The sequence below is a fragment of the Ovis aries genome, chromosome Y (genome assembly GCF_016772045.2).
Source record: "Ovis aries strain OAR_USU_Benz2616 breed Rambouillet chromosome Y, ARS-UI_Ramb_v3.0, whole genome shotgun sequence".
In the NCBI taxonomy this organism is placed as follows: Eukaryota; Metazoa; Chordata; class Mammalia; order Artiodactyla; family Bovidae; genus Ovis; species Ovis aries.
In genome coordinates this window covers 7478449-7505415 of record NC_082741.1, presented here as the reverse complement: position 1 = coordinate 7505415, position 26967 = coordinate 7478449, and the positions used below count along the sequence as shown (strand labels likewise).

Below are 26967 nucleotides of genomic sequence, written 5' to 3'. Positions count from 1 at the left end.
TATTTTTTGGTATTCTTTATGATTTTTTTGTTGTTGAGTTAGGGTTCATTGGTGAAAACAGCCGGAGTTTCAGACTTCACTGATTGCCTTTGTGTAGAGGGAAACCTTCACCAGTCAGGCTACCTAGATGGAGGAGCTCTCAGACCTTCTTAGGCATTTACGTTATTGGCTTTGTGTGCTTTTCTTCTGTGCTTCTGTCAGGGTACTTGGAAATCCCTAAGAAAGCCAGAAATCTGGACCTAAGTTCCGCTTCATTACTTCTGTCCTGGGAGAAGCATCAGTTGGAGCCAAGAATTGGATATTATTTCTCTCTTTTACTTTGAGCTACATTGGGTTGGGAAATGAACCAGTGTAAATAAAACTCAGTGTACTGTTAAGCTCCTCACAATTCTCTGTTCTATTAAATAACTCTCCTGAGTCTGGAAGCTCTATATTAACCAGTTTCTAGCTGTATCAGAATTATATTTTGATCCACATATTGCTGTTAACTTACTATTTATGTGGGAGAACCAGTGCCTGTAGCTGCCCTCTTGCTGATGTTGCTCTTCTGGTATGGACTTTTAACTAAAGTGATACTTTTCTAGTCCTGAAAATATGTTGAAATACTGAAGTTTGAATATGAGGAAAAATGCTGTGATCTAAAGGAAATCTAACATTGCTGAATTCATTTTAAGTGATTTGAATAATTTCTAAATTGCTCTTTAGTGTTTTAGGATATAGTGTCTTTGTAGTGCTGAATTGCTGCTTGGACAAAACACTGAGACTTTGCAAGAAATAATAGTTATGATCTGGGAGAAAGGTATTTTATTTGAGGGGAGGGAAATTGCATTGCCGCTTTGTTTCCCTTTGCACTGATTGATTACTCTTTTGTTATCAATGACTTATTGAATGACTTACTCCTTTTGCTAGGTTACTTAAGATGTGTCTCTAGATAGAAGGATATGGGCAGATATAAAATGATGGAGTAATATAGTTTTAAGATGCTTTAGTTCAAATAACCTCAAATGTCAAAGAAAATACAAAGCAAGGGAAAAGTGTGTGAAGAAAAAAATTTTTTAATTTATTTTTAAAATTTATTTTAATTGGAGGTTAATAATATTGTATTGGTTTTGCCATAGATTAACATGAATCACCACAGGTATACATGTGTTCCCCATCCTGAACCCCTCTCCCTCTTCCCTTCCCGTACCATCCCTCTGGGTCATCCCAGTGCACTAGCCCCAAGCATCCAGTATCATGCATTGAACCTGGACTGGCAATTCATTTCATATATGATATTATACATGTTTCAGTGCCATTCTCCCAAATCATCCTATCCTTTCCCTCTCCCACAGAGTCCAAAAGCCTGTTCTATATATCTGTGTCTCTTTTGCTGTCTTGCATACAGGGTTATCATTACCACCTTTCTAAATGTAGGACCCCTCCCCATGTCAGGAAATAGTATTGTTTTAAAGAGAAATAGGATTAATTCTAGGATTGTATATTTTATTACCTGTGTTTTACCTGTGCTCTGTTCTTTTCCACAAACTTCTTAGCTGTGCTTTGATTAAATTACTTAATTTCTTAGACCTTTGTGTTTCTTTGGTATCACAAAGTCTGTGTAACCTGACGAGTTATGGAAAGCTAAGTGGGGTCTTGGTTCTGGAACAGGTATCTCTATTGTCCTCCCCCAAACACTCACACATAAAATTTTGATTGCAGCTTTACACAAACCGGTTTCTTTTCAGAGCCAGCCATGACACTTCCGTAAGTGTATAGCCTTAAAAATAATTTTCAACACAGACCACATGATGAAACACCAGAATCACACATCTTTTCAAGAATGTGTGCAAAAGGACAGATCTTTGTGATTTTCAGGAGGGGAGATTTAAGCATATTTTTGACCAAGAAAAATGGATCCAGAAAGAAATGGAGGAGCTGAGTCTTAGATCAAGGCCCTTTTACATGTGGTGCATATACAGTGGGATCAGAAGTCCACGTAAAGAAGCCTAGAAGAAAGAGAATGTTAGACTTAAACAGCTGTTTAAATGAGAATTCGTTTTTTTTGAGATGTAAGAAAAAATTATTTAATTTTGTTAGCAGTAGTTCTCAAAAGATGATATAATTTCTCCCAAGTTTAAAAAATAATCCATGTAATATAAAATTTGAATGAGAATGTCTGAGTATTGAAAGATATTAGGTGAAAGAGTCTGATCTTCCAGTGACCTTGTGGAAATATGTATGTATATGTTTGCTTATGTAATCTCTATGAGTACTTCTGGTGTTTTTTAAATTAATTTTCTTGCTCTACTACCTTTACATTCTCTGTTAACTTGGCTTTTAATTTTATTTATTTAAGAGCAGTATACCTTTAAGTATTTATATTTTTGCAGTATGTTTAAGGCAAAAACTGATCATTCTCTAGATTCTTTTGTAAGTAAAAAATATGAACTAAGAACTTTGCATTTTTTCTGGAATATTATATATAAAGACTATATAAATTTATTGAATAACAATATTTATAAAAGTTTATGTTTTACTTCTGTCTCTCAATTTTACAGCCATCTGTTATTGATTGTAGAGGTTGGTGATGTTAACAATATATATGTTAAACTTAGAATAGTTCATTATTTATTTTTTTAATATTTTAAACAAATATACCCTTTGTTCCCTCTACTTTTAGGTAGTGAAATGGTCTCTGCAAGAATGGTCTGTCCTTGAATTGGAGATATTTAAGGCTGATATATCCTGGTGCTTCGTCTCCTATAAGTGAACTGTAATTTCTTCTCTTACAACAACTAAATAAACAGACAAAATAGCAAAAATCTTTTCTGTTTTGAGTATGACAGCCACTACTCGTGGCTCTCCGGTAGGAGGGAATGACAGCCAGGGCCAGGCTCCTGATGGACAGTCTCAGCCCCCCTTCCATAATCAGGTAGGACATGAAGGCTGTATTGTTTTGGGTGCTTTGAATTAGTAAACAATGACAGATATTCCGAGTAATTTGTTAAGTAATCATAAAAAACTATTTTCATTTTAAGTTATAGTTAAAGTAAGTCACTGAGGCTTTTAGTAATAGGAAACCTACATATGCTTGAGAATGTACCTTTTTAACATAAGGCTTTGTATGATTGTGAGGGCAAAAGTGTAAAATCAGTCATTTCTCCTTTAGTTATCAACATTGACTCAAGTCAGCTGTTTATGTTCATGTCTCATCTTTGTACTCATGTTTACCTTATACCTCTGACTAAGTAATAGAATGTTTAATGTTCAGATTCCATATTTTTAAAATAACCATAGAGGAAATAATATTAATAAAGAGTTTAATACAGATTTTAGTATCAGAGTTCTGTGCTGGCTGACAAAATCTTTTTTTTTCCCTGTTTCTGGAAGAATTTGCATATGATGAATATATTAAAACATACATTAACAGTAATTCTTTGATTCTGGTAGCTAATATTGGTAACTTGAATTTATTGTGTTAAGAGGGTAATGCATTTCATTGAAGTTTGCAAAAGAGTTTTGCAAAAGTATTGGCTTTCATTTTTCTCCTCCCATGTATCTGTTTTTAAATTTTCATAGTTATTCCTTTTGCTTTCTTAGGTTTTAATTTGTTTTTCATTTTCTAGTTTAGGTAAGTGAACTTTCTAGTTTAGATAAGGTGATTGTTCCACTTTTATTTCAGTGTTTCTGTTTTCTAAGACATGTATTTTATCCTATAAATTTTTGTTACACCATATCCCATGACTTTTGATGTCTGTTTGCATTTACGTTATTTAGTTAATGTTTTAAAATTTGTATGGTGATTTTTATTTGTAAAGAATACTTCATAAACATGATGCTTCATTTGCAAGCAGTTAGAGATTTTCTGGGTAACTTCTTGTATTGGTTGTAAATTATTCCTTTGTGAGTAGAGAGTCTGTTCTCTGGTGTCTCACATGGAAATTTATTGAGGGTTGAAATGTTGCTAAAGATCCCCTAGAGTAAGAAATAGCACCCATTCCAGTATTCTTGCCTGGAAAATCCCATGGACAGAGGAGCCTGACAGGCTATGGTCTGTGAGGTCACAGAGAGACAGAACAGAGAGAGAGACAATGAGAGTGAGAGGCACATCCCTGTGGGGCCCTCCACCCCAGCGTGGGCAATTTCAATTTCTGCCTCTTAAAATTCATTGTACATGTCAGTTAAATGCAATTTCCTCAGTATTCGTTTCATATATTCTGTTCAGTATATAATCTTATTTCTTTATATATATATAATTTATATAAATATATTTATTTATATATAATATATATGATATATATATTTATATATAAATTTTATATAAAATTTTATTTTTGGCCATGTTGGATCTTCATTGGTGTGTGGGCTTGTGGGCTTTTCTCAACTTGCAGCAAGTGAAAGCTACCATCTAGTTGTAGTGGGTGGGTTTCTTATTGGGGTGGCTTCTGTTGTTGCAGAGCACAGACTCTAGAGTGCTTCAGTAGTTGCAGCAGTTAAGCAGTTGTGTATTCTGGGTCTAAAAAGCAAAGACTCAGTAGCTGTGATGCACAGGCTTAGTTGCTCTGACGCATGTGGGATTTTTCTGGATCAGGTATCAAACCTTGTCTCTTGCATTGACAGGACTCTTTACCACTGAGCCACCAGGAAAGCCCTAACCTTGTTTCATTTAGTTTTAAATCTGCTGGTTTTTTTTTTTTTTTTTTACTAGTTGAGACCTCGGTTTGTCTACCTGGGATTGTGATTTGATCATTCTCCTCTAATGTGTTATATCAGTTTTAGCTAGACGTATGTTGAACCAATAAGATGGATTCACATTGAAAATAGTGACTTGGGATGATATGGGGTAATTGAGTCATTAATCTTTACATTTAGATCTCTTATGTGTGTAGAGATTTCCTTTTATCTCGAATAATTCTTCCATCTCTAGCTGTCACATATTAATATGGGTTGTACCACTTTGCCAGGAGAAAGGAAGATTATTGTTGGGAAGGATATTATCTCCTTTTTAAAATAGCACTCATTGTTTTTGTTATTGTCTTTCGTTATTCCCCTGAGTACTACTATTTAAAATTGTTCTCGATTATACTTTTTTAGTGGGCTTTTAGAGTCAGGGAAGACTTGAGCAGAAATATCTTCATTTATAAAGGTGGTACATTTATTATAATCAGTGAAACTATATTGATGAATCATTATCACAAACTCTATAGTTTACATTATGGTTCACTTGGTCTTTTCTGTATTCTGTCAGTTTTGACAAAGATATCTTCAGTTCAGTCACTCAGTCATGTCCGACTCTTTGCGACCCCATGAATCGCAGCACGCCAGGACTCCCTGTCCATCACCAACTCTTGGAGTTCACTCACACTCATGTCCATCAAGTCAGTGATGCCATCTAGCCATCTCATCCTCTGTCGTCCCCTTTTCCTCCTGCCCCCAGTCCCTCCCAGCATCGGACTCTTTCCCAGTGAGTCAGCTCTTCGCATGAGGTGGCCAAAGTACTGGAGTTTCAGCTTTAGCATCATTCCTTCCAAAGAACATCCAGGACTGGTCTCCTTTAGAATGGACTGGTTGGCTCTCCTTATACTCCAAGGGACTCTCAAGAGTCTTCTCCAACACCACAGTTCAAAGCATCAATTTTTTGGCTCTTAGCTTTCTTCATAGTCCAACTCTCACATCCATACATGACCACTGGAAAAACCATAGCCTTGACTAGACAGACTTTTGTTGGCAAAGTAATGTCTTTGCTTTTTAATATGCTATCTAGCTTGGTCATAACTTTCCTTCCAAGGAGTAAGCGTCTTAATTTCATGGCTGTAGTCACCATCTGCAGTGATTTTGAAGCCCAGAAAAATAAAGTCAGCCACTGTTTCCCCATCTATTTGCCATGAAGTGATGGGACCGGATGCCATGATCTTCGTTTTCTGAATGTTGAGCTTTAAGCCAACTCTTTCACTCTCCTCTTTCACTTTCATCAAGAGGCTTTTTAGTTTTCTTTACTTTCTGCGGTAAGGGTTGTATCATCTGCATATGTGAGGTTATTGATATTTCTCCCTGCAGTCTTGATTCCAGCTTGTGTTTCTTCCAGCCCAGTGTTTCTCATGATGTACTCTGCATATAAGTGAAATAAGCGGGGTGACATTATACAGGCTTGATGTACTCCTTTTTGCATTTGGAACCAGTCTGTTGTTCATGTCCAGTTCTAACTGTTGCTTCCTGACCTGCATACAGGTTTCTCAACAGGCAGGTCAGGTGGTCTGGTGTGCCCATTTCTTCAGAATCTTCCACAGTTATTGTGATCCACACAGTCAAAGGCTTTGGCATAGTCAGTAAAGCAGAAATAGATGTTTTTCTGGAACTCTCTTGCTTTTTCGATGATCCAGCGGATGTTGGCAATTTGATCTGGTTCCTCTGCCTTTTCTAAAACTAGCTTGAACATCGGGAAGTTCATGGTTCAGGTATTGCTGAAGCCTGGCTTGGAGAATTTTGAGCATCACTTTAGTAGCGTGTGAGATGAGTACAATTTTGCGGTAGTTTGAGCATGCTTTGGCATTGCTTTTCTATGGAATTGAAATGAAAACTGACCTTTTCCAGTCCGGTGGCCACTGCTGAGTTTTCCAAACATACTTAGTATAATATAATAAAACAGTTTCACTGCACTAAAATCTGCTTGGCCTTTTCATCCTTCCCTTCTCTGAATCCCTGGTGACTACTTGGTCTTTTGATGGTGTTTATTTAATTATTAAGTTGTGTCCAACTCTTTGTGATCCCATGAACTGTGTCCCACCAGGTTCTCTGTCCATGGGGTTTTCCAGGCAAGAATACAGGAATGGGTGGACATTTTCTCTCCAGGGAATCGTTCCAACCCAGGGACTGAACCCAAGTCTCCTTTATTGGCAGGAGAAGTTTTTTTTTTTTTTTTTTTAAATCATTGATCCTCATGGGAAGCCTACTTGGTCTTTTACTTGCCTCTATAGTTTTGCCCCTTACAGAATGTGATATAGTTGGAATCATGCAGTGTGTAATCTTTTCAGATTAACTTCTTTCCCTTTAATATGCATTTAAAGTTCTTTATCTTCTCATAGCTTAGTAGCTGTTTTTAATTTTTAATCAGTGTGAAACATTCCATTTTCTGGATGTTCCACAGATTTTATCTGTTCACTTACTGAGGGACAGCTTGGTTGCTTCCAAGTTTTGGCAGTTACAAATAAAATTATGACTAAACAACAGTGGGATTTTTGTATGGACATTCATTTTTCAGCTTGTTTGAATAAACACTAAGGAGTGTAATTGCTAGATTATATAATAAAAATATGCTTAGTTTTGTAAAAAGTAAAATAGCATTTTATAAGAGGCTGTACTGGCATTTGGTTTTGTCAAGATTGTAGATTTTGGCTATTCAAATGTGTATGTTTTGGTATCTCATTGTTTTAGTGTATAATTCCTTAATGATTTGTGATGTTAAACATCTTTCCAGTGGGTAGTTATTACTTGTTAGTCCTCTTTGATGAGTTGTTTCTTCAGTCTTTTGCCTATTTTTTGGCTAAAGTTGTTTTCTTACTGTTGAATTTGAGGAGTCCCTCGTGGCTCAGATGATAAAGCATCTGCCTACAATGTGGGACATATAATGTCAACCCACTCCATACTCTTTCCTGGAAGATCCCATGGACGGAGGAGCCGCCTGGTATGCTATAGGCTATGGGGCTGCAGAGTCGGACACGACCAAGCGACTTCACTTTCACTTTCTTTCACTTTTAAGCTTTGGATAGCTCTACTTTATTTTGCAAATATTTTCTCCCAGTCTCTGTCCTAGAAACTTGTCTTCTCATTCTCTTGACAGTTTCTTTCATGGAAAAAAAATCATTAATTTTAGTGAAGTCCAGCTTGTTTAACTGCCTTTGTTATTACATCTGAAGTTAGGATCAAACCCAAGGTCACCTAGATTTTCTGTTATTTTATCTTCTGAGAGGATTACAGTTTTGTGTTATATATTTAAGTCTGATCCATTTTTAGTTAATTGTGAGGGTTACGGTCTAGGCTCTGAATTCTTGTTTTCCCATGTGGCTGTTCATTTGCTACATTATATGTTGTAAGCCTTTCTTTTTACCATTGTTATTATCTTTGTGTCTTTGTCCCTTTGCCAAAGATCACTTGATTCTCTTGCTATGGGTCTGTTTCTGTGTCTTTCTGTTTTCCTTGAACTTTATGTTTGTCTTTGGCAAATGCAGCATAAAGTTGAATTTTCCTTTTTAAAATATTTATTTAGCTGCATTCAGTTCAGTTCAGTCACTCAGTCGTGCCTGATTCTTTGTGACCCCACCCATGAATCGCGGCATGTCAGGCCTCCCTGTCCATCACCATCTCCCAGAGTCCACTCAAACTCAGGCCCATCAAGTCGGTGAAGTTGTCCCCTTCTCCTCCTGCCTCCAATCCCTCCCAGCATCAGAGTCTTTTCCAGTGAGTCAACTCTTCGCATGAGGTGGCCAAAGTACTGGAGTTTCAGCTTTAGCATCATTCCTTCCAAAGAAATCCCAGGGCTCATCTCCTTCAGAATGGACTGGCTGCATCTCCTTATAGTCCAAGGGACTCTCAAGAGTCTTCTCCAACACCACAGTTCTAAAGCATCAATTCTTCGGCGCTCAGCCTTCTTCCCAGTCCAACTCTCACATCCATACATGACCACAGGAAAAACCATAGCCTTGACTAGACAGACCATTGTTAGGTCTTAGTTACAGCACATGGATTGTTTGTTGCATTCTGTGGGATCTTTGTAGTGCACAGACTCAGTTTTTAGCTCATAGGGTTAATTGCCCTGCAGCTTGTGGGATCTTCATTTCCTGACCAGGCATTGAACTTGAGTTCTAGATTCTTAACCACTGGCCCAGCAGGGAAGTTCCTGAATTGCTTTTTGATCCACTCAATCTTTGCCCTTTATTTAGTATATTTAGACCTTTGAGGTTTAATGTGATTATTGAAATAGTTGGATAAATACCTTCCATATTTGTTACTATTTTCTGTTATTTGCTCTTGTCCTTAGATTTGTGTTCCATGTTGCTTCTATCTTTTGTGGTTTTAATGATTCCCATTTCTCTCCTGTTTTAACATACCATTCATATCTCTGTTTTTTGAGCTCTTTTTTTAACTTTTATAGTGGTTGCCTTAGTGTTGGCAGTATACATATGTAACTGATCTGTACATTCACTGTTATATGGGTAGTTTTAAGTTCCTTGTAATAAATTATTCATAACTTCTCTTTGTGGTCCTTTATATCATTGATATTGTTTTTTTTTCATTTCCCCAAATATCTAATTTTTAAATATGTTATTGCTTATATTGAACAAATTATGAGTAACAGCTAAGATAATTCTTCAGCACTCAAGCTTTCTTTATTGTCTCACATAATATGTAACTGCTGCTGCTGCTGCTAAGTCGCTTCAGTCATGTCCAACTCTGTGCAACCCCATAGACAGCAGCCCACCGGGTTCTCCGTCCCTGGGATTCTCCAGGCAAGAACACTGGAGTGGGATGCCATTTCGTTCTCCAGTGCATGAAAGTGAAAAGTGCAAGTGAAGTTGCTCAGTCGAGTCCGACTCTTCATGACCCCATTGACTGTAGCCTCCCAGGCTCCTCCATCCATGGGATTTTCCAGGCAAGAGTACCGGAGTGGGTTGCCATTTCCTTCTCCACCATATGTAACTACTAGAGAAAGTTAAGTTGATTCAGGGGATCTTCTCTCCGACATTGCTGGATGTTCTTTACCTTCTGAGCCACCAGGGAAGCCCAAGAATGCTGAAGCTGGGTGTCCTTTCCCCGCTCCAGGGGATCGTCCCAACCCAAGGATCAAACCCAGGTCTCCTGCATTGCAGGTGGATTCTTTACCAGCTGAGCCACAAGGGAAGCCCAAGAATACGGGAGTGGGTAGCCTATCCCTTCTCCAGGGGATCTTCCCAACCTAGAAATTGAACCGAGATCTCCTGCAGTACAGCTGGATTCTTCGCCAGATGAGCTACCAGGGAAGCTGCAAGTTGGTTAGATTCTAATAAAAAAACTAGTAGGTTAGGCAATGGTTCCTGAGGATCAGCCCTATTAAGAATAGAATGCTTGAAGAACATATTTCAGAATGGCTACCTTGTCCATCCTAGTGGGAACACCAGGGAATTTTTTTCCAGTCTTCATTTTGAACGCTTGATGAGACTTTCTGGAAGTAAAGCTTAGAAATGTACTGAGTCCCCTTAAGTTTTGACCCCTTGGAGTTTTCAACTCTCAGACTTACCATATTGAGCTTCTAGCAATTAATCGATTATAATTTAGGTTTTCTTATCTCAATACAATAGTACCTCCCCCTGCCCCAGGCCACTTTATTCCCAATGAAAAGATTCCAGGACCCTTCAGTGAATGCTTGAAACTTGAAGGTAGCATTTCTGTGTACATTGATAACTATATTTTTTCTTAAACATTGACACCTGTGATCGAGTTTAGTTTATTAAGTTAGATGCACTAAGAGATTAACAGTAATTGATAATAAAATAGAACTTTGCAGTAATAGTATAATAGTATAAGTAATAGTAATAGCATATTAATGTACTCTCAAAATATCTTGCACAGTGTGATGCCTTTTCCATCTAAGTACTCATGTACTGTGGATTTAACTTTCAGTTTGAGGTGGAGCAGCAGACTTCCGTTGAACTTCTTTTTCCTTCTTCCCAATTTCACATAAATAGAAAATTTATTCATACCCATAGGTCCTAGTAATCTCAGCATGTGGTTTTTCTTTTCCTTGTTAATTCAAGAACTTAAAACTTTTCACCTAAACCAAGTACTTTGCAGCATTCTTTGATATTTCTGAATTTTGCCAGAATCACCTACCTTGTGCTTGGTTGTCATAATTAAATAAAATAAGGGTTGCTTGAACAGAAGTACTGCATTATGAAAGCAATCTCATAATTGGGAGAGACTCATGATACTCTTGTTGAGGGCACAGGCAGGTGGGGCAGGGTCAGCATGGTTTGAGATTTCATCTGTTTACTCAGAGTGGCTCACAGTCTAAAACTTCTGATTACTTATATTTTGAATTTTTGATTTTATTGATTTAGTCTGCGGTTCGCTACAGCTAACTAAAACTTGGAAAATGAAACTGCAGCTAAGGCTATAACTGCTGGTTTGGTTTCCATGGAGGTTTATACTTGTGATTTTCTGCTCTGGCAGTTTTGATTTCCAGTGTTCCCCTAACTCTTTTCTCATTTTGTGTTTGATCATTTTAACTTTGACCTTAATTCTTTGCTTAATCTGAGAACCGTTGTTGGTTTTCATTTTATTCAGCTCTTTTATTTTTTAAATATTTCCCACTTTTTTGAAGTATAGTAAATCTGCAATAGTGTGTTAGTTTCAGATGTATAGCAGTGTTCAGCTCTTTTAGTTTAAGAAGAAATAACAGCTTACAAACTCCTTACTAGTTGTATTGTAAAGCAAAAGTCTTTTCCTATACTTCTTTCTTTTTGGGTTCTTGCTTTTAAGCATTTATATTTTATGTAGCCTTTTGGCTAAGTTCTGTCCTTTCTTCTTTTTTTGTAATTTGGAATAACAAACACCCATTTTGTCATAGTTTTGGTGCATGAAGATTTTGGGAATGAATTAACTAAATGGTTCTGTCATATTATCTTGTGGTTTTGGTCAGTTTGTCACCTTGGATTACATTATTCTGAATATTTGACTGGGTTTGGGGACTTCTTTCCACGTGGCTCTCTCAGATGTCTCTTGGCTGGAGGCCTCAGTTTCTTAACACAGTCCTTTGCACCTGTGCACAGTGTCTTCAAGATGTGTGATTAAGAGTCTTTAGGACCTGGTATGTAACTTTTAACAGAGAGATTGCCCTAAGAGAGGAGGAGGAAGAAGTCATGATGACTTCTGTCTTGTAGTCTCAGAAGTTTCTGTCTCTTTTCCAGTTTTGTATAAAGATTTGTAATTAAGAAGGCTCAGTGTGATTATACTGTTTGGCAGCAAATGTTAATTCTCATCAAGATAATTCATGTAGTATTATATAGCCATTAATTCACTCTTATTATAAGATTATTAATTATATGGAAAAATTCTCATAGATTGACAGGAAAAGAGAAGCAGTGTGATCTTCATTTTATCAAGTATTTACAGATATATATTGACAATTAAAATATATATATTTTTCATCTAACCTGTGTTGGCATCTGAACTGCTAAATATTGTACATATACTATAAAAATTTTAATCTATAATATTTCATTTTAAGACCTCATCGCCTGATTCTTCCAATGAGAATTCCCCAGCAACTCCTCCAGATGAACAAGGTCAAGGTGATGCTCCACCTCAACATGAAGATGAGGAACCTGCATTTCCTCATGCTGACCTGGCAAAGTTGGATGACATGATCAACCGGTAAGGTCACTGTTTTGGCAGGGAGTTGCTTTTTGTTTTTTTTTTTTTGAGGGTTTTTTGTTTGTTTAGGTTTTTTAAAATTTATTTTATTGAGGCATAATTGATTTACATTGTTGTGTTAATTTCTTCTTTACTGTAAAACAAGTCCATTGTACATATATATTTTTCATCTTCTTTTCCATTATAGTTTGTCACAGGATATTGAATACAGTTTGCTTGAAAATAGGATCTTCTTGAGACGATTCAAGCATGTTGCATTTATTGGGCAGTTCTATTATTACATTGGAATATATAATGAAATAATTATACAACTCACCATAATACAGTATCAGTGGGAACCCCGAGCTTGTTTTCCTGCAATTACACAGTCCCATCTGGGGATGATGGGAGACGGTGACACCTGAAGTGTCTTGCTTATGTCCAGTTTACTCCATACTTTGTTTGTTTTGATTATTCTCGCTGTAGAAAAAGAAAGGCTGTTGGAAATGGAGGCAGGTTTCTTGGTACTTTTGTGAAAATCTCAGTATATTCCACCTTGACTTTAATTCAGAATGTATGGAGATTTGAAGATGTCTCAAAAATAATTTAAAGGCCGCTGTCATTTGTGATCGCAGGTTGTTGATCTGCCTCTAGCATGGACAGAGTTGATTCACCTGGCTTCTTCACAGATGGGTCTTGGTCCATTCCTTCCCAGCTGTGAGTCTTTTGTGGTTGGAAAGTAATACTCAGACTCCTTTGAAAGCTGAGATCAGGCACTGCTGCTGCTGCTGCTGCTAAGTCGCATCAGTCGTGTCCGACTGTGTGTGACTCCATAGACAGCAGCCCACTGGGCTCCCCCATCCCTGGGATTCTCCAGGCAAGAACACTGGAGTGGGTTGTCATTTCCTTCTCCAGTGCATGAAAGTGAAAAGCAAAAGTGAAATCTCTCAGTTGTGTCCGACTCTTAGCGACCCCTTGGACTCTAAGTCCAAGACCCCTTGGACTCTTCCGTCAGGCCTACCAGGCTCTTCCGTCAATGGGATTTTCCAGGCAAGAGTACTGGAGTGGGGTGCCATTGCCTTCTCCAGATCATGCACTAGCTGGGATAAAGAAGTCCCTGTCTCAATCTCTTTCAAAATCTCTGCTAATGTTAGAAGTGTGTTAAAACTTCCAGTGTTCACTCATCGCCATGATTCTAGTCTGTTTTTAACACAGCTACTTTATCTGCCAACTTGAGCACAGCTGAAGTGACAGAATGAGTTCATTGAGCAGATTGAACATGTCACACGAGCAGGTTTTATGACCCATTCTATGTCACAAAAATATGCTGCCAGGGGTGACAGTTTTCTAAAAAGAAATCACTGGAGTGGCACTCATAACTGAAAAACACTGGCTAGTGACCTGCCTTTAGAAAGCAATGTCATATCTCTGTATAAGACAGGAGATATGTGCTTTGCATTGATCTCCTCACATAGCTGTGTCAACAGGTTTGCGTTAGGGCATATTGTTCAGTGCAGTTGATTATTTTAATCACATCCTGTGTAACTTTATGTTCAAGTGACATTTTTCAGGTACCTAGCATTTCTCTACGATGACCCTGTGTAGACACAGTCAGAAGTGACCTCTTTGACACAAGTAGTGAAACCAGAAAGCAGACCAGTCATGGCAGCTGCTCTGTCTGTGCATATACCAATACAAAATGACCCATTACATTTTCCTGATACATAGTCAAAAAAGCTGTACTGTTGGCCGGTAGCAAAAGTGTACACAACATATCCTATTGTCTTGTTGTCAACAAAGGAAGACTTAACCTAGATTGTGTACCATAGTGACTCATTAATCCTAACTGTTGTACCTCAGTATCCTCTGTTATTTCATCAATTTGTCTAGTTATGGTGCTACCCAAGAGAGGAACATTTGGCACATTTTGAACTGTGTCTTTAGCACCAGGTGGGATCAGCCACTCACCAACAGTAAAGGGCTTCTAAGCTTTAGCAATGCAGTTAGCCAGTTTGAATGATGCTCTCAGTGCAGACACATTCAGTGAAGTGGTGGCCTTCAGTAGTTGCTTTTGTTCTTTGTTCACCTTTTTTTACTTCTGAAAAATTCTAGCAGCTTGTCTTCTAATGCAGGTTGCTTGGTCTCCATCTAGTGAAGATCTCATTACTTTGATGGATAGCTGGTTGCCACATAGTGGGCTTGGAGAATGTGAATCACCTGTTGCAATGAACATGTAATTTAAGAAGGACTCTTGCTATTTCCTCTGTGTTTCCCCAGTTTTCTGCTGTCTCATCATTGGGTCTTCACTCCTTTCAAAGAAGCTCTTCAGAGACATTTATTTTTTACTCACTGTGGCTAGGTTAGCTTGTGGTCTTATGAAAAGTGCAACCGAGACAGGTGCATGGTGCACCCCGAGAAAGAGGCAGGGCTGGAAGTGATAGCTAAAATAATGGGAGGTCACATGTGGACTAAAACAAGTGTGGGATTCTAACTTAAAGCCTGCCACCCCATTGTCACTTGCCACTTGCTAATGGGGTTTTGATATAAGTCTGCAAGCAGTTGATGTCTCTGTGCAGTCAAATCTCTCTGCTAATAATTAGTATTTGAGCCATTCCCCAGCCCACCTCAGCTCAGACTCAGATCATCAGGCATTAGGTTCTCCTAAAGAGCTTGCATCCTTGATCCTTTGAATGTGCAATTCACAGTAGAGTTCAGGTTCCTATGAGAATTTCCTGCCAGTGCTGATATAATAGGAAGTGGAGCTCAGGCAGCAATGTGACTTATAGAGGGGGCCTTTAAGTATGAATGAAGTTTCATTCTCACCCACTGCTCACCTCTGTATGTAGCGGAGGGACCCCTGCTTTAGGAGTAGTGAGTTAGTAGTAGATTGATTCCTGGATGACTGAGCTTTTCTGATAGTTGAGAAACCTAGCTGGATACGATGGTATTTGCATAATTGCTTTGATGTTGAAGTGTACTTACTGTATGAAGTCTTGGAGAAGATAAAATTCACATAATCTTCAGGAAGGGTTGGTAAATTTTCTGTTGATGTGAATTGAGAAACCAGCCATATTTCTTTCTCCTCATTTCTTTTGCCTCGTTTCTTTTGTTGTGAAGAAGGCACAAAAGAAAAAGACTGTCAGACTGTTTCTTCTTACTAGTAAACCTGAACCACAAAGCAACACTTTTTCTTATTTACTATAATAATGATTATATAATTAATTAATAAGTATTTTTAGTTTTTGTCATCTGTGAAAGTTATTAAATGAATTCCTTCTTAATGTTATATCTGAATTTTGATAGTGCTTTAAAAAATTGTATTTGTAGCACTAAGCATGTAACTTGCCAAACTTTTAAATTGTATGGTGACTATATAATACAGTCAGAGTTTTAAAACTTTTTGCTAGTAAAGCAGTTGTAGCAGATAAATTAAACTTATTTGTGATTTTAAATATCATTAAAGTTATTTATGATATTTTATTTGTGCTCAACAACTGGAGCATTTTAAAGTTCTGTATTAATTTTTAGACCTCGTTGGGTGGTTCCAGTTTTGCCAAAAGGGGAATTAGAAGTGCTTTTAGAAGCTGCTATTGATCTTAGTAAAAAAGGTGAGTTTGTATTTTATGGTATTTTTCATTATGCATGCTATTATACATATTTTCACATTGTTCTTGATGGCTTTGCTTTTCTCAGTTATAAAATTCTAGATTACACTAGACTAAACTTTCCAGTAGAGCTTATAGCTGTTAAAGTTACAGCAATCATTCATGGAAACATTTGGACAAGCTATAAGGACCTTAAGACCTTTAGAATTGAAAGCAGAATTTGGTGATTATTCATATTTTTACAGATAGAATCTCCCCCCCCCCCCGCCCATATTTTTAAAGTGGTTGTCACTTGAAAGTCAGAAACATTTTCTAGCACATGGGTGTGCTGAGTTGCTCAGTCATGTCCGACTGTTTGCAGCCCTATGGACTGTAGCCCTCCAGGCTCGTTTGCCCATGGGGATTCTCCAGGAAAGAATACTGGAGTGGATTGGATTGCCATGCTGTCTTCCAGGGAATCTTCCCAACCCAGGTCTCCCACATTGCAGGTGGATTTTTTACCATCTGAGCCAGCAGGGAATCCCAAAAGTACTGGATTGGGTAGTCTATCCCTTCTCCAGGGGATTTTTCTCATCCAGGAATTGAAGCCGGGTCTCTTGCGCTGCAGGCGGATTCTTTACCAGTTTAGCAACCAGGGAAACCTGTGGAAGAGCATAACGTTATAGTATATTTTATAATTTAAAAGTACTATAAGGCCACGTGACTTCAGTTATTTTTGTGGACTTTGTTTTGTACCTAAGCCATTAATGTTTGAGAAATACATTAAATTTGCAAATAAATTCAGTAAAGTTTATTTTACTTTGCATTTTGAGTCATTTAGTAAAAAAGCCTGTGAAAGCAATGGAAATGCTAATGGTAACCCCATCTGTTATCTTTGTAATAAACTGTCAAGATAATATATTTGACTTTTGTTTAAACGCAAAGGTTTTTTTCTGAGAAAGAAAAAGGTCTTGAGAAGTAAAGATCGCCTAAGTGTGTATGTGTTTGTTTTAAAGCAATTAGCAAAATCTCTTAACCCAGATATAAAAATTTTCTGTTGCAATTCATTATTTTTCAATGACTTTGCTCAAAAACAATAACTGAGTTCTTGTAGCAGATGAGTTCTTATATATTTTACTTAGTTACAGCCTTTAAGGCTAAAACAAAATATAGTATCATTATGTTTTCTGGGCCATCCAATGAAGATTTGAAATCAACTATTCAGAGATATATTTACGAAGTATAATGTTTTTAGGCCTATTTTTAACATGTGTGGTACCTTGGGAAATCTTTCTGACTCCATGACAGAAGTGATAATTTTATCTTCACAGCAGCTATCCTAAACATTTAATACATGCTTTTTTGTTTTAAGATTATACAAACATACTCTAATGTCTATGAAAATATATTACTGTATAAAAAATATTTCTCATTTTTTCTCAACAGTGTGGTTAGTTTGCACTGTATTTATTTATTGAAGGGCTTATTTGTTCTAGATCCTAGCAATATTAAATAAATAAAAACTGGAAATGCTATTTTGTTTAATAGCATTCATTTTTTTCTTCTCTTTTTTTCTGGGATCATAGTTACTGTGAAGTGAAGTCTACATTTTTGTGGGAAATCCTGGTTTAGCTGACATTAATTTATCAATAAGTAATCAAACTGCAGTATACTTTATTGTGTTAATTCAATATTTCTGGGTTGTGAAGAATTACAAGTCTTATTTTGGTGATGGAAGCATGTAAGTTTGTTCTATTAAATCACATGAAGATGCTTATTTTGGTGATAGAGCTGTAAGTTTGTTCTGTTAAATCACGTGAAGATGCTTTAGATTTTAGAATGCAAAAGAACTAAATTAGAAGTAGAAGACAGGATTCACCTTTTCAATTTGATTATAAACAGATAGTTTACAGCCAAATGAAAAATTTAAATTATTACTGTTTAAAAGTTCTGAGCTATATTTTCAGGAAGTGAATGGAGTGGTTTGTATACCTTATCTTCCTAGTAACTGTTCTTTGTTTTAACAAAGTATAGTATTGTATTTCAGAGCACTTGGATTAATTTGATGTAGTTTTACATTCATTAATTTGATGTAGTATAATATAGCTCAGTGTTTCTGAAGTTTATTGAGTTTATTAATACTTTATTTTTCAGTTGCATGTTTTTAGTGTAAATAAGTTATCTTTAACCTCTTTCAATAATTCAGTATCTTATTTCAAAAGCTACAATACTGTCTTTCAGTTGAAACTAAAATTGTTTATAACAGTTTATTTTTAATGGTGTATTGGCTGAGAAATTTTTACTTTGTGTCATGCTTAGTTTAATTTTTCACCTTTTCTTAGGTCTTGATGTTAAAAGTGAGGCATGTCAACGTTTTTTCCGAGATGGGCTAACAATATCTTTCACTAAAATTCTTATGGATGAAGCAGTGAGTGGCTGGAAGTTTGAAATTCATGTGAGTCTCATCCTTTACACTGGAGACTGAGGTCTTATTTACATGGTGGTCCTTGTGGGTTTTTCTCTGGAAAACATAACTGTGAATAATGTATCAGGTCTACTGATAAATTTAATACCCTTAAAGGTCTTTAAGAATGAGCTTGACATACTGAGTTATGAAAACTTGGTTTCGTGTGTTACCTGGAATCCCTGTGCCTGTGACTTTATGCAAGTACTGTATTTCATCAAGTGTTTGTTGGTTGATTGGAAAAGAGTCCTTCAATTTATGTACTAGTAAGAATGAAAAATACTCCAGATGGGGAATATAATAAGAGACCCCCCCCCCCAGTATACTTGGATAGCAAATGATGTGTGAGATTTCGTTGCATATGTAGCTGATAAACTATAGCAGAAGTGACAGTCATGGTGTCTTGCACAATTTGACCTTTGCAATTAGTAGAGAGAAAAAAAGTCTTCACTGGAAATTTGAATAACTAGTACCCACTCCAGTATTCTTGCCTGGAGAATCCCAGGGACGGGGGAGCCTGCTGGGCTGCTATCTGTGGGGTCACACAGAGTCGGACACGACTGAAGTGACTTAGCAGCAGCAGCAGTACTCCTGTAAGTTTATGATTTGAATTCAAATTCACTTTTAATAAAACAATTCAAAAGAAATTCGAATTATTTTCAGATTGGTCATGTGTTGAAGTGACTGGCATCAGGAAACACAAATTCTTAAGGCAGTATCTTCAGTCTAGAACAAAAGTGATTCTTGCTACTGTTAATTTTAAAGAACTTACCTTTGTATTCCACAGATTTTGAAAGTGTTAAAGGTTTGCATCTTAGTAGAAGCATTGAAGCACTGTGATTATAATTAGTCCAAACCTCTGTGCATTTTTGAAATGGAATTAATCAAAAGTTGTGAAGTAAACATAATTTTTGTGAACTTCAATGTAGAAAGCAGAATTTGGACAATTTCGTAGAAATGATTGTGGCATAATTATAAATCCTTACATTTTCTGATTTGACGTGTAAATTTTTAGTTATAGAAGTATGCATTTTGGAAATGATCTCTGACTTTTTAATTGAGACTTAGATTACATGTCTTTATATCTGTTAATTTACATGACTTAAAATATTTGGATTTTGGAATTACTGACTATAGAGTATGAACTCCAAAAAAAGAAAAGTGTAAATTGTTTCCTGTGCACATGCAGCAGAAATAGACAACCTCTGGGGCGTTTGTAACCCTTCTGAAATAGCTTTTGAAATGGGTAAAATACAATTATGAAGTAAATAACTATGAATTTATTGTACTGATACGTTAGTTTGATCTCAGTATTTTTAAAATTGACTAAAATTCATATCATCTGTGTAGAAAGTGTGAGATCATTAACAAGATTTTAATCTTTCTGATTGAAATTTCTGTTTTCTCTTTGTAAATCAATCCCTCCACACCCAATATAAACAGAGATGCATTATTAACAATACTCATCGCCTAGTGGAACTTTGTGTGGCCAAGTTGTCCCAAGACTGGTTTCCACTTCTAGAACTTCTCGCCATGGCCTTAAATCCTCATTGCAAATTTCATATCTACAACGGTACACGTCCTTGTGAATCAGTTTCCACAAGTGCTCAGTCACCTGAAGATGAATTATTTGCTCATTGCTCAGATCCTCGATCACCAAAAGTGTGTTGGTTTGTTAATTTCAAAATTAAATATTAAAATTGTTCTGTTTTATCTTAGAACTCCAGTGGCAAAACTAATCTCCTTAGTTTTGTTTTGTTATATGTAGGTTTCTGATTAAAGACAAATTATTTAATGTGAATTATTGAGTTATTACTGTTGAACTCATGAGCATCGTACTAAATGTAATTTTATGCTTGAACAAAGCTTTATTTGTATTTATTTGTTGATGAAGATGCTCATAGGAATCTAATCTGTTTCCCCTCATAGCAGTGGTTCAGTGCTTTCTGCTTTAGAGAACATAAATAACTACTATAAATAGTGAACATTAACCATTACCTTGTTTGTACTTACTGTATATATTTTGTACCTAATATATTTAGCAATAGAAAAAATTCATGTAAAGACTGTTAACACTGATTTTCTGGGTTGTATTATTTTGCTTTCATACATTTTTTTTTAAACAATGCATTCAGTTTCTTAGAAAATGTTGAGCATTGACTACTCAAAATATTGAGTAGGCTTGTTACCAGTTTTTGAGAGATGAAGAAACTAAGTGTTCAAAAACTTTTGGAGCAATTTGTCATTGCTATGTAGCCTTTTTGATTTATTTGTAAAATAATTTAAGGCAGATTGTAAATACAACATTTACTGCTCTTCAAAGATAGTTGAAAAGTGTTTTCTCTCCTATATTTTTAGGAACATTTTCTGTATGTGAAAAAAGTAGATTTTCTGCTTTTAAGTAATATAGTTTTTAATGAATTTACACTTTTAAGTCAAGTAAATAATTTTTTAATTTGTCCTTATTTTATAGGGAATATATCATTTCCTTTATATTAACCCAAATTATAACCAGTTTCAAGGAGACAGGGTGGGAGAAAACAGGAGTTAATTATATGTCAGTAGAGATAAGAAATGGAGAAGGCAATGGCAGCCCACTCCAGTACTCTTGCCTGGAAAATCCCATGGATGGAAGAGCTTGGTAGGCTGCAGTCCATGGGCTTGCAAAGTTGGGCAAGACTGAGTGACTTCATTTGCACTTTTCACTTTCATGCACTGGAGAAGGAAATGGCAACCCGCTCCAGTGTTCTTGCCTGGAGATTCCCAGGGACGGGGGAGCCTGGTGGGCTGTGGTCTGTGGGGTCGCACAGAGTCGGACACAACTGAAGCGACTTAGCAGCAGCAGCAGCAGCAGAAATAAGAAAAACAGGCAAAAGCACAGTACCAGTAGACCTGGTAAGGGAAGTTGGCTCTTAGGGACTTTTATATAAGTCTGTTCTCATGTCTTGGTGGCTTAAGCATTACCTTAATGGCCTTTTACTGTCTCAAAGGCTATTTGACTATATTTATTTTAATTAATGATGAAATATATGGAAGACATTAGCATTAGAAACTGCAGGACATACCTTTAGTGTGCATATGTACACTGTCATGCTCATTAAAATAGAGTATCAAATTAATGCATAACGGTACAGAATCCCTATAAAATGACATGCAGTCTCTATGTAGAGTTAGTTTCACTGTTTTCTTAGTAACTTTGGATGTCCCTCATTTCTTTTTTTGCTTAATGTCTATGGCTGGGACTTCAGTGATATGTTGAACAGATTAATGAAAACAAACATCCCTGTTCGTTCCTGAACTTTGAGGAAAAGCTTTCAGTATTTCACCATTGAGTTTCATCTTTACTCTGGGTTTTTATTTGGCCCTTATTATGCTGAGGCAGTTTCCTTGTATTTTTATTTTGTTGAGTGTTTTTGTCATGATGAAGTGTTGAATTTTGTCCAATTAACTTTCTTCATGATTGTGGATTTTTTGTTTGCATTGACATGGTTTGTGTATGTCATACATTTAATATGATGAAAAATTTGATTGCTAGTATATCATTGAGGGCAGTTTCCTTACAGTCTTTGCTTAGCTTTGGTGTCACACTAATGTTGGCCTCATACATTTAATATCCTTACTAATTGTAGATTTGATTCTGTTGAGCAAGCGTCTGATGACAGGATTTCTTAAAGCAGTGAGGATCTCTTATGTGTGAAGAGTTATAGTTTTCTCTTTTCTATCTCCTTTTCTTTGGCTTCAGACAGTTTCATTAGTGTGTTTTGGCAGTCATAATTCCTCTTTACCAGACCTATGGGATGTGAATAAATATCAGCCATGAATTAGGAATTACTTTGTAAATTAAACCCGTGCTGCTTCTGGCTCAAGCTATACACAGAACAGATCTCTGAAATATATCTGTGACTGTTTCACAGAAATATTTCACAGAAATAGTTTGTGTTCTTTTAAAGTACAACTGTGTATTTATTTTATTGAAATGTCCTGTTTATGACTTACTTCAAACAAAGCTATTTCTAATACTAACTTTTAACATTTTTCTTAAATCATTTGTATTGCAGGGTTGGCTAGTGGATCTCATCAATAAATTTGGCGTATTAAATGGGTTCCAGATTTTGCATGATCGTTTTATTAATGGATCAGCATTAAATGTTCAGATAATTGCAGCTCTTATTAAGTAAGTTATTTTGAAAAATTAATATTCATTGTACTATAGAAATGTAGTTTAGTACCTTGAAAATAATTGTTTCCAAATTCTACTCTGCTTTTTTCTTATTTTCAAATGTTAAAAAATTTAAGTGTTGAAATTAGTTCAGGATTTAAGTTTTTGTAAAAGTCTATGATATTTCAGAAATGTTTTTTTTCTTATTTCAGACCATTTGGGCAATGCTATGAGTTTCTCAATCAACATACAGTGAAAAAGTACTTTATTCCAATTATAGAAACAGTTCCACAATTTTTAGAAAATTTAACTGATGAAGAGCTGAAGAAAGAAGCAAAGAATGAAACTAAAAATGATGCCCTTTCAATGATTATTAAGTCTCTGAAGAATTTAGCTTCAAGGATTCCAGACCAAGAAGAAACTGTGAAAAATTTAGAAATTTTTAGGTTGAAAATGATACTCAGGTAAGATACCTTCCTCTGTAAATAATTACTTGCTTAGTTTTGTACAGTGATAGTCAATCCAAATTTTTCTTGTAGATTGTTGCAAATTTCTTCTTTTAATGGGAAGATGAATGCCTTGAATGAAATTAACAAGGTGATTTCTAGTGTATCATATTATACTCATCGGCATGGTAATCCTGAAGAGGAAGAATGGCTGACAGCTGAAAGAATGGCAGTAAGTCCCTTTGCTTCTTTTGTGAATAAGTATCTGCTTATGGAAAATTACCACCTGTTACTGTTAGAAGTAACAACAACAAAATTAACTCTGATATTAGGAGATTGACTTAAATATGGACTATTAAATACTAAAACTTGTTTATAGTAGTAATAGCAAATGATTCATTGTTAGGAATGGTAGGCTAACTTATGATGCAAGTATATAGTTTGATGTGTTGGTTGGAATGACGTGAATAAAGGTGATCTTTAGAAGGGATTGGTGTATATGGAATCTAGATCTAGTAATGAATTGGTGTGGTGATAATTTGCCAGTTCAATTTAGAAGTTTTAAAAAGCAGATGATAATTAAAAGAATAAAATTTTGACAAGTAGCATGATTTTTATGAACTTTGTTTTTAAAATACCTATTTCAGCATCATCTTGACATTGATACACCATAGATACTTCTATACATTTTTGGGTTAAATGAGTAGGATCTAGTAAGTTGTAATGATAAATTACTCAGTAATATTTTTTGAATGCATATTCTGTGCCAGCATTGGATGTGTATATCTGTAAAGAACAACCTCTGCCTTAACAGAATCTTCATTTTTCTTGTGGAAATAATTAAAATTTGCTAATAGATAATTTGAAGGCATTTGGTTATACTGAGAAGCGTATATAACCTAGAGCCAGGTTCACTTTCAGTGTTGGGGGGGTCACCATTCCTATATGCAATTTGCTTGCCTTGAGATGTTGAGCATTGACTACTCAAAATATTGAGTAGGCTTGTTACCAGTTTTTGAGAGATGAAGAAACTAAGTGTTCAAAAACTCTTGGAGCCATTTGTCATTGCTATGTAGCCTTTTTGATTTATTTGTAAAATAATCTAAGGCAGATTGTAAATACAACATTTACTGCTCTCTGAAGATAGTTGAAAAGTGTTTTCTCTCTTGTATTTTTAGGAGCATTTTCTGTATGTGAAAAAAGTAGATTTTCTGCTTTTATGTAATATAGTTTTTAATGAATTTATATTAAAATAACAATAAGCACATTACATTAATGAGATATAATTGTATATTTAGCACATATCTGGGAATGCTTATGTTTAAAATTGGATCCTGTAGAGTTATTTTAATATTAAATTACTGCTGTCATTTAGTCACTAAGTCATGTCCGACTCTTTCGACCACATGGACTGCAGCACCCCAGGCTCCCCTGTCCTTCACTGTTTTCCTGAGTTTGCTCAAATTCATATCCATTGAGTTGGTGATGCCATCCAGCCATCTTATCCTCGGTTGTCCCCTTCTCTTTTTACCTTCCAGTCCTTTCCAGCATCAGTGTCTTTTCTAGTGAGTCAGCTCTTTGCATCAGGGTATCGGAGCTTCAGGTTCAGCATCAGTCCTTCCAAAGAGTATTCAGGTTGGTTTATTTTAGAATTGACTGGTTTGATCTCTTTGGTGTTCCTAGTGACTCAAATTCTCTAACACCACAGTTTGAAATCATCAGTTCTTCAGCACTCAGGCTTCTGTATGGTCCCACTCTCATATCTGTACATGACTTGCTTGAAAAACTATAGCTTTGTATGGATCTTTGTTGGCAAAGTGATGTTTCTGCTTTTTCATATGTTGTGTAGGTTTGTCATAGCTTTTCTTCCAAGAAACAAGTGTCTTTTAATTTTGCTGCTGTGGTCTCCATCCACAGTGATTTTTGGAGCCTAAGAAAATAAAGTCGGTCACTGTTTCCATTTTTCCCCCATCTATTTGCTATGAAGTGGGACTGGATACTATGATTGTAGGTTTTTGAATGTTGTTTTAAGCCAGCTTTTCCCCTTTCTATTTCACCTTCATCAAGAGTTTCTTGAGTTACTCTTTACTTTTTGCCATTAGGGTGGTGTCATCTGTGTATCTGAGGTTGTTGATATTCCTCCCAGCAATCTTGATTTGAACTTGTGTTTCATCTAGCCCGGCATTTCTTATGATGTATTCTGCATATAAGTTAAATAAGCAGGGTGACAGTATACAGCCTTGACCTATTCCTTACCACTTTTGAATTAATCTGTTGTTTCATGTCTGGTTGTAACTGTTACTTCTTGCCCTGCATACAGGTTTCTAGGAGATACGCAGGGTGTTCTGGTATTCCCATCTCTAAGATAATTTTCCAGTTGGTAGTGTTCCACACAAGCAAAAGATGTAATAAAGTCAGTGAAGCAAAAGTAGATATTTTCTTGGAATTCCCTTGTGTTTTCTGGGATTCAATGGATGTTAGCAGTTTGATATGTGATTCTTCTTCCTTTTCGAAATCCAGCTTGTAAACCTTGAAGTTCTCAGTTCACATACTGATGAAGTGTAGCTTGAAGGATTTTGCTCATTACCTTGGTAGTGTTGAATTGAGCGCAGTTGTGTGGTAGTGTGTACATTCTTTGGCATTGCCTTTCTTTGTGATTGGAAACTGACCTTTTCCAGTCCTGTGTTCACTGCTGAGTTTTCCAAATTTGCTGGTGTATTGTGTGCAGCCCTTTAACCACATGATCCTACAGGATTTGAAATAGCTCAGCTGATATTCCATCACCTCCACTAGCTTTGTTCATAGTAATGTTTCCTGAGGCCCACTTGACTTCACTCTAGGAAGTCTGACTCTAGGTGAATGACCACGTTGTTGTGGTTATCTGGGTCATGACAGTCTGTTTTGTATAGTTCTTCTGTGTATTCTTGCCACCTCTTTTATTTTTTTTAAAATGGATAACAACTTTATTTGTCTAATCCAGAATCAAGTTACTTAATAGAGAGACATAGGGTGGTGGGAGGCTGACATACATAGCCCCATTTACACTGGCAGCTTCAGGGTGCAGAACATCACTCCTGTAAGGGTTACTGTACCTTTTCTTAATCTCTTCTGCTTCTGTTAGGTCCTTGCTGTTTCTGTCCTTTAATAATGAACACACTCTTCTGACACATGGCACTGTATGTAAGTTAACTCTATACTGTATAATGACTTTCTTAACATATTATCAAGTGGCTATAACAAATTTAGTTGGCATCCACTGTTGCTTAAAGAAATTTTTTTTGTCCTTTTGATGAGACATATGATCTGATGTCTTAACTTTAAAGTAAACTCTACAGTGGTGTTAACTCTAGTCATCATCACTGTTGTCCATTATATCCCCAGCGGTTATTTATCTAACAACTGTAAGTTTATACCTTTTGATCACCTTTTCCAATTCTCTTTCCCTATTTCGCTTTTTAAAAAATGCTTCTTCCTGTGTTGAAATAAAATTTTGTATTATATTTAGGAATGGATACAGCAGAACAATATCTTATCCATAGTCTTGCGAGATAGTCTTCATCAACCTCAGTATGTAGAAAAGCTAGAGAAGATTCTTCGTTTTGTGATTAAAGAAAAAGCTCTTACGTTACAAGATCTTGATAATATCTGGGCAGCACAGGTAAGGAATTTAAGATGCTGTTTTATTTTTTAGAAGCAGAATACTAAAAATTAAGTATTTTGTGGTACTCATTATGTAATGGTATGTGAGTTTCTTGATATAAACAGAAATCTTGCCAAGAATATTTTTATTGAAAATTAAAAGAATTGTTTTTAGCCAATAATATTTAAAAAATAAATTTCTCCCATTATGACACCCTCTCATAAAGGGTGTAATTGTACATTATATAACAATTATATATAATGTATAGATTTACAACAATTATATCTTCTGTGAGGTTTATAAGTTAC

General features: G+C 36.1%; 1 protein-coding gene across 4 annotated transcripts in view; it reads left to right on the top strand.

Moving 5' to 3' along the window:
• LOC132659055 (probable ubiquitin carboxyl-terminal hydrolase FAF-X) overlaps positions 1-26967 on the top strand; it is a 140898-nt gene that overhangs the window by 22268 nt on the left and 91663 nt on the right. For all 4 annotated transcript variants that reach the window (XM_060408678.1, XM_060408676.1, XM_060408677.1 and 1 more), the window contains exons 2-10: positions 2663-2914; positions 12242-12387; positions 15895-15974; positions 18293-18405; positions 19858-20076; positions 22473-22588; positions 22786-23037; positions 23113-23251; positions 26525-26677. In XM_060408678.1, the coding sequence (XP_060264661.1) occupies positions 2822-2914; positions 12242-12387; positions 15895-15974; positions 18293-18405; positions 19858-20076; positions 22473-22588; positions 22786-23037; positions 23113-23251; positions 26525-26677 (1311 nt within the window). In that variant the 5' untranslated portion in view covers positions 2663-2821. The remainder of the gene's footprint in view (positions 1-2662; positions 2915-12241; positions 12388-15894; positions 15975-18292; positions 18406-19857; positions 20077-22472; positions 22589-22785; positions 23038-23112; positions 23252-26524; positions 26678-26967) is intronic.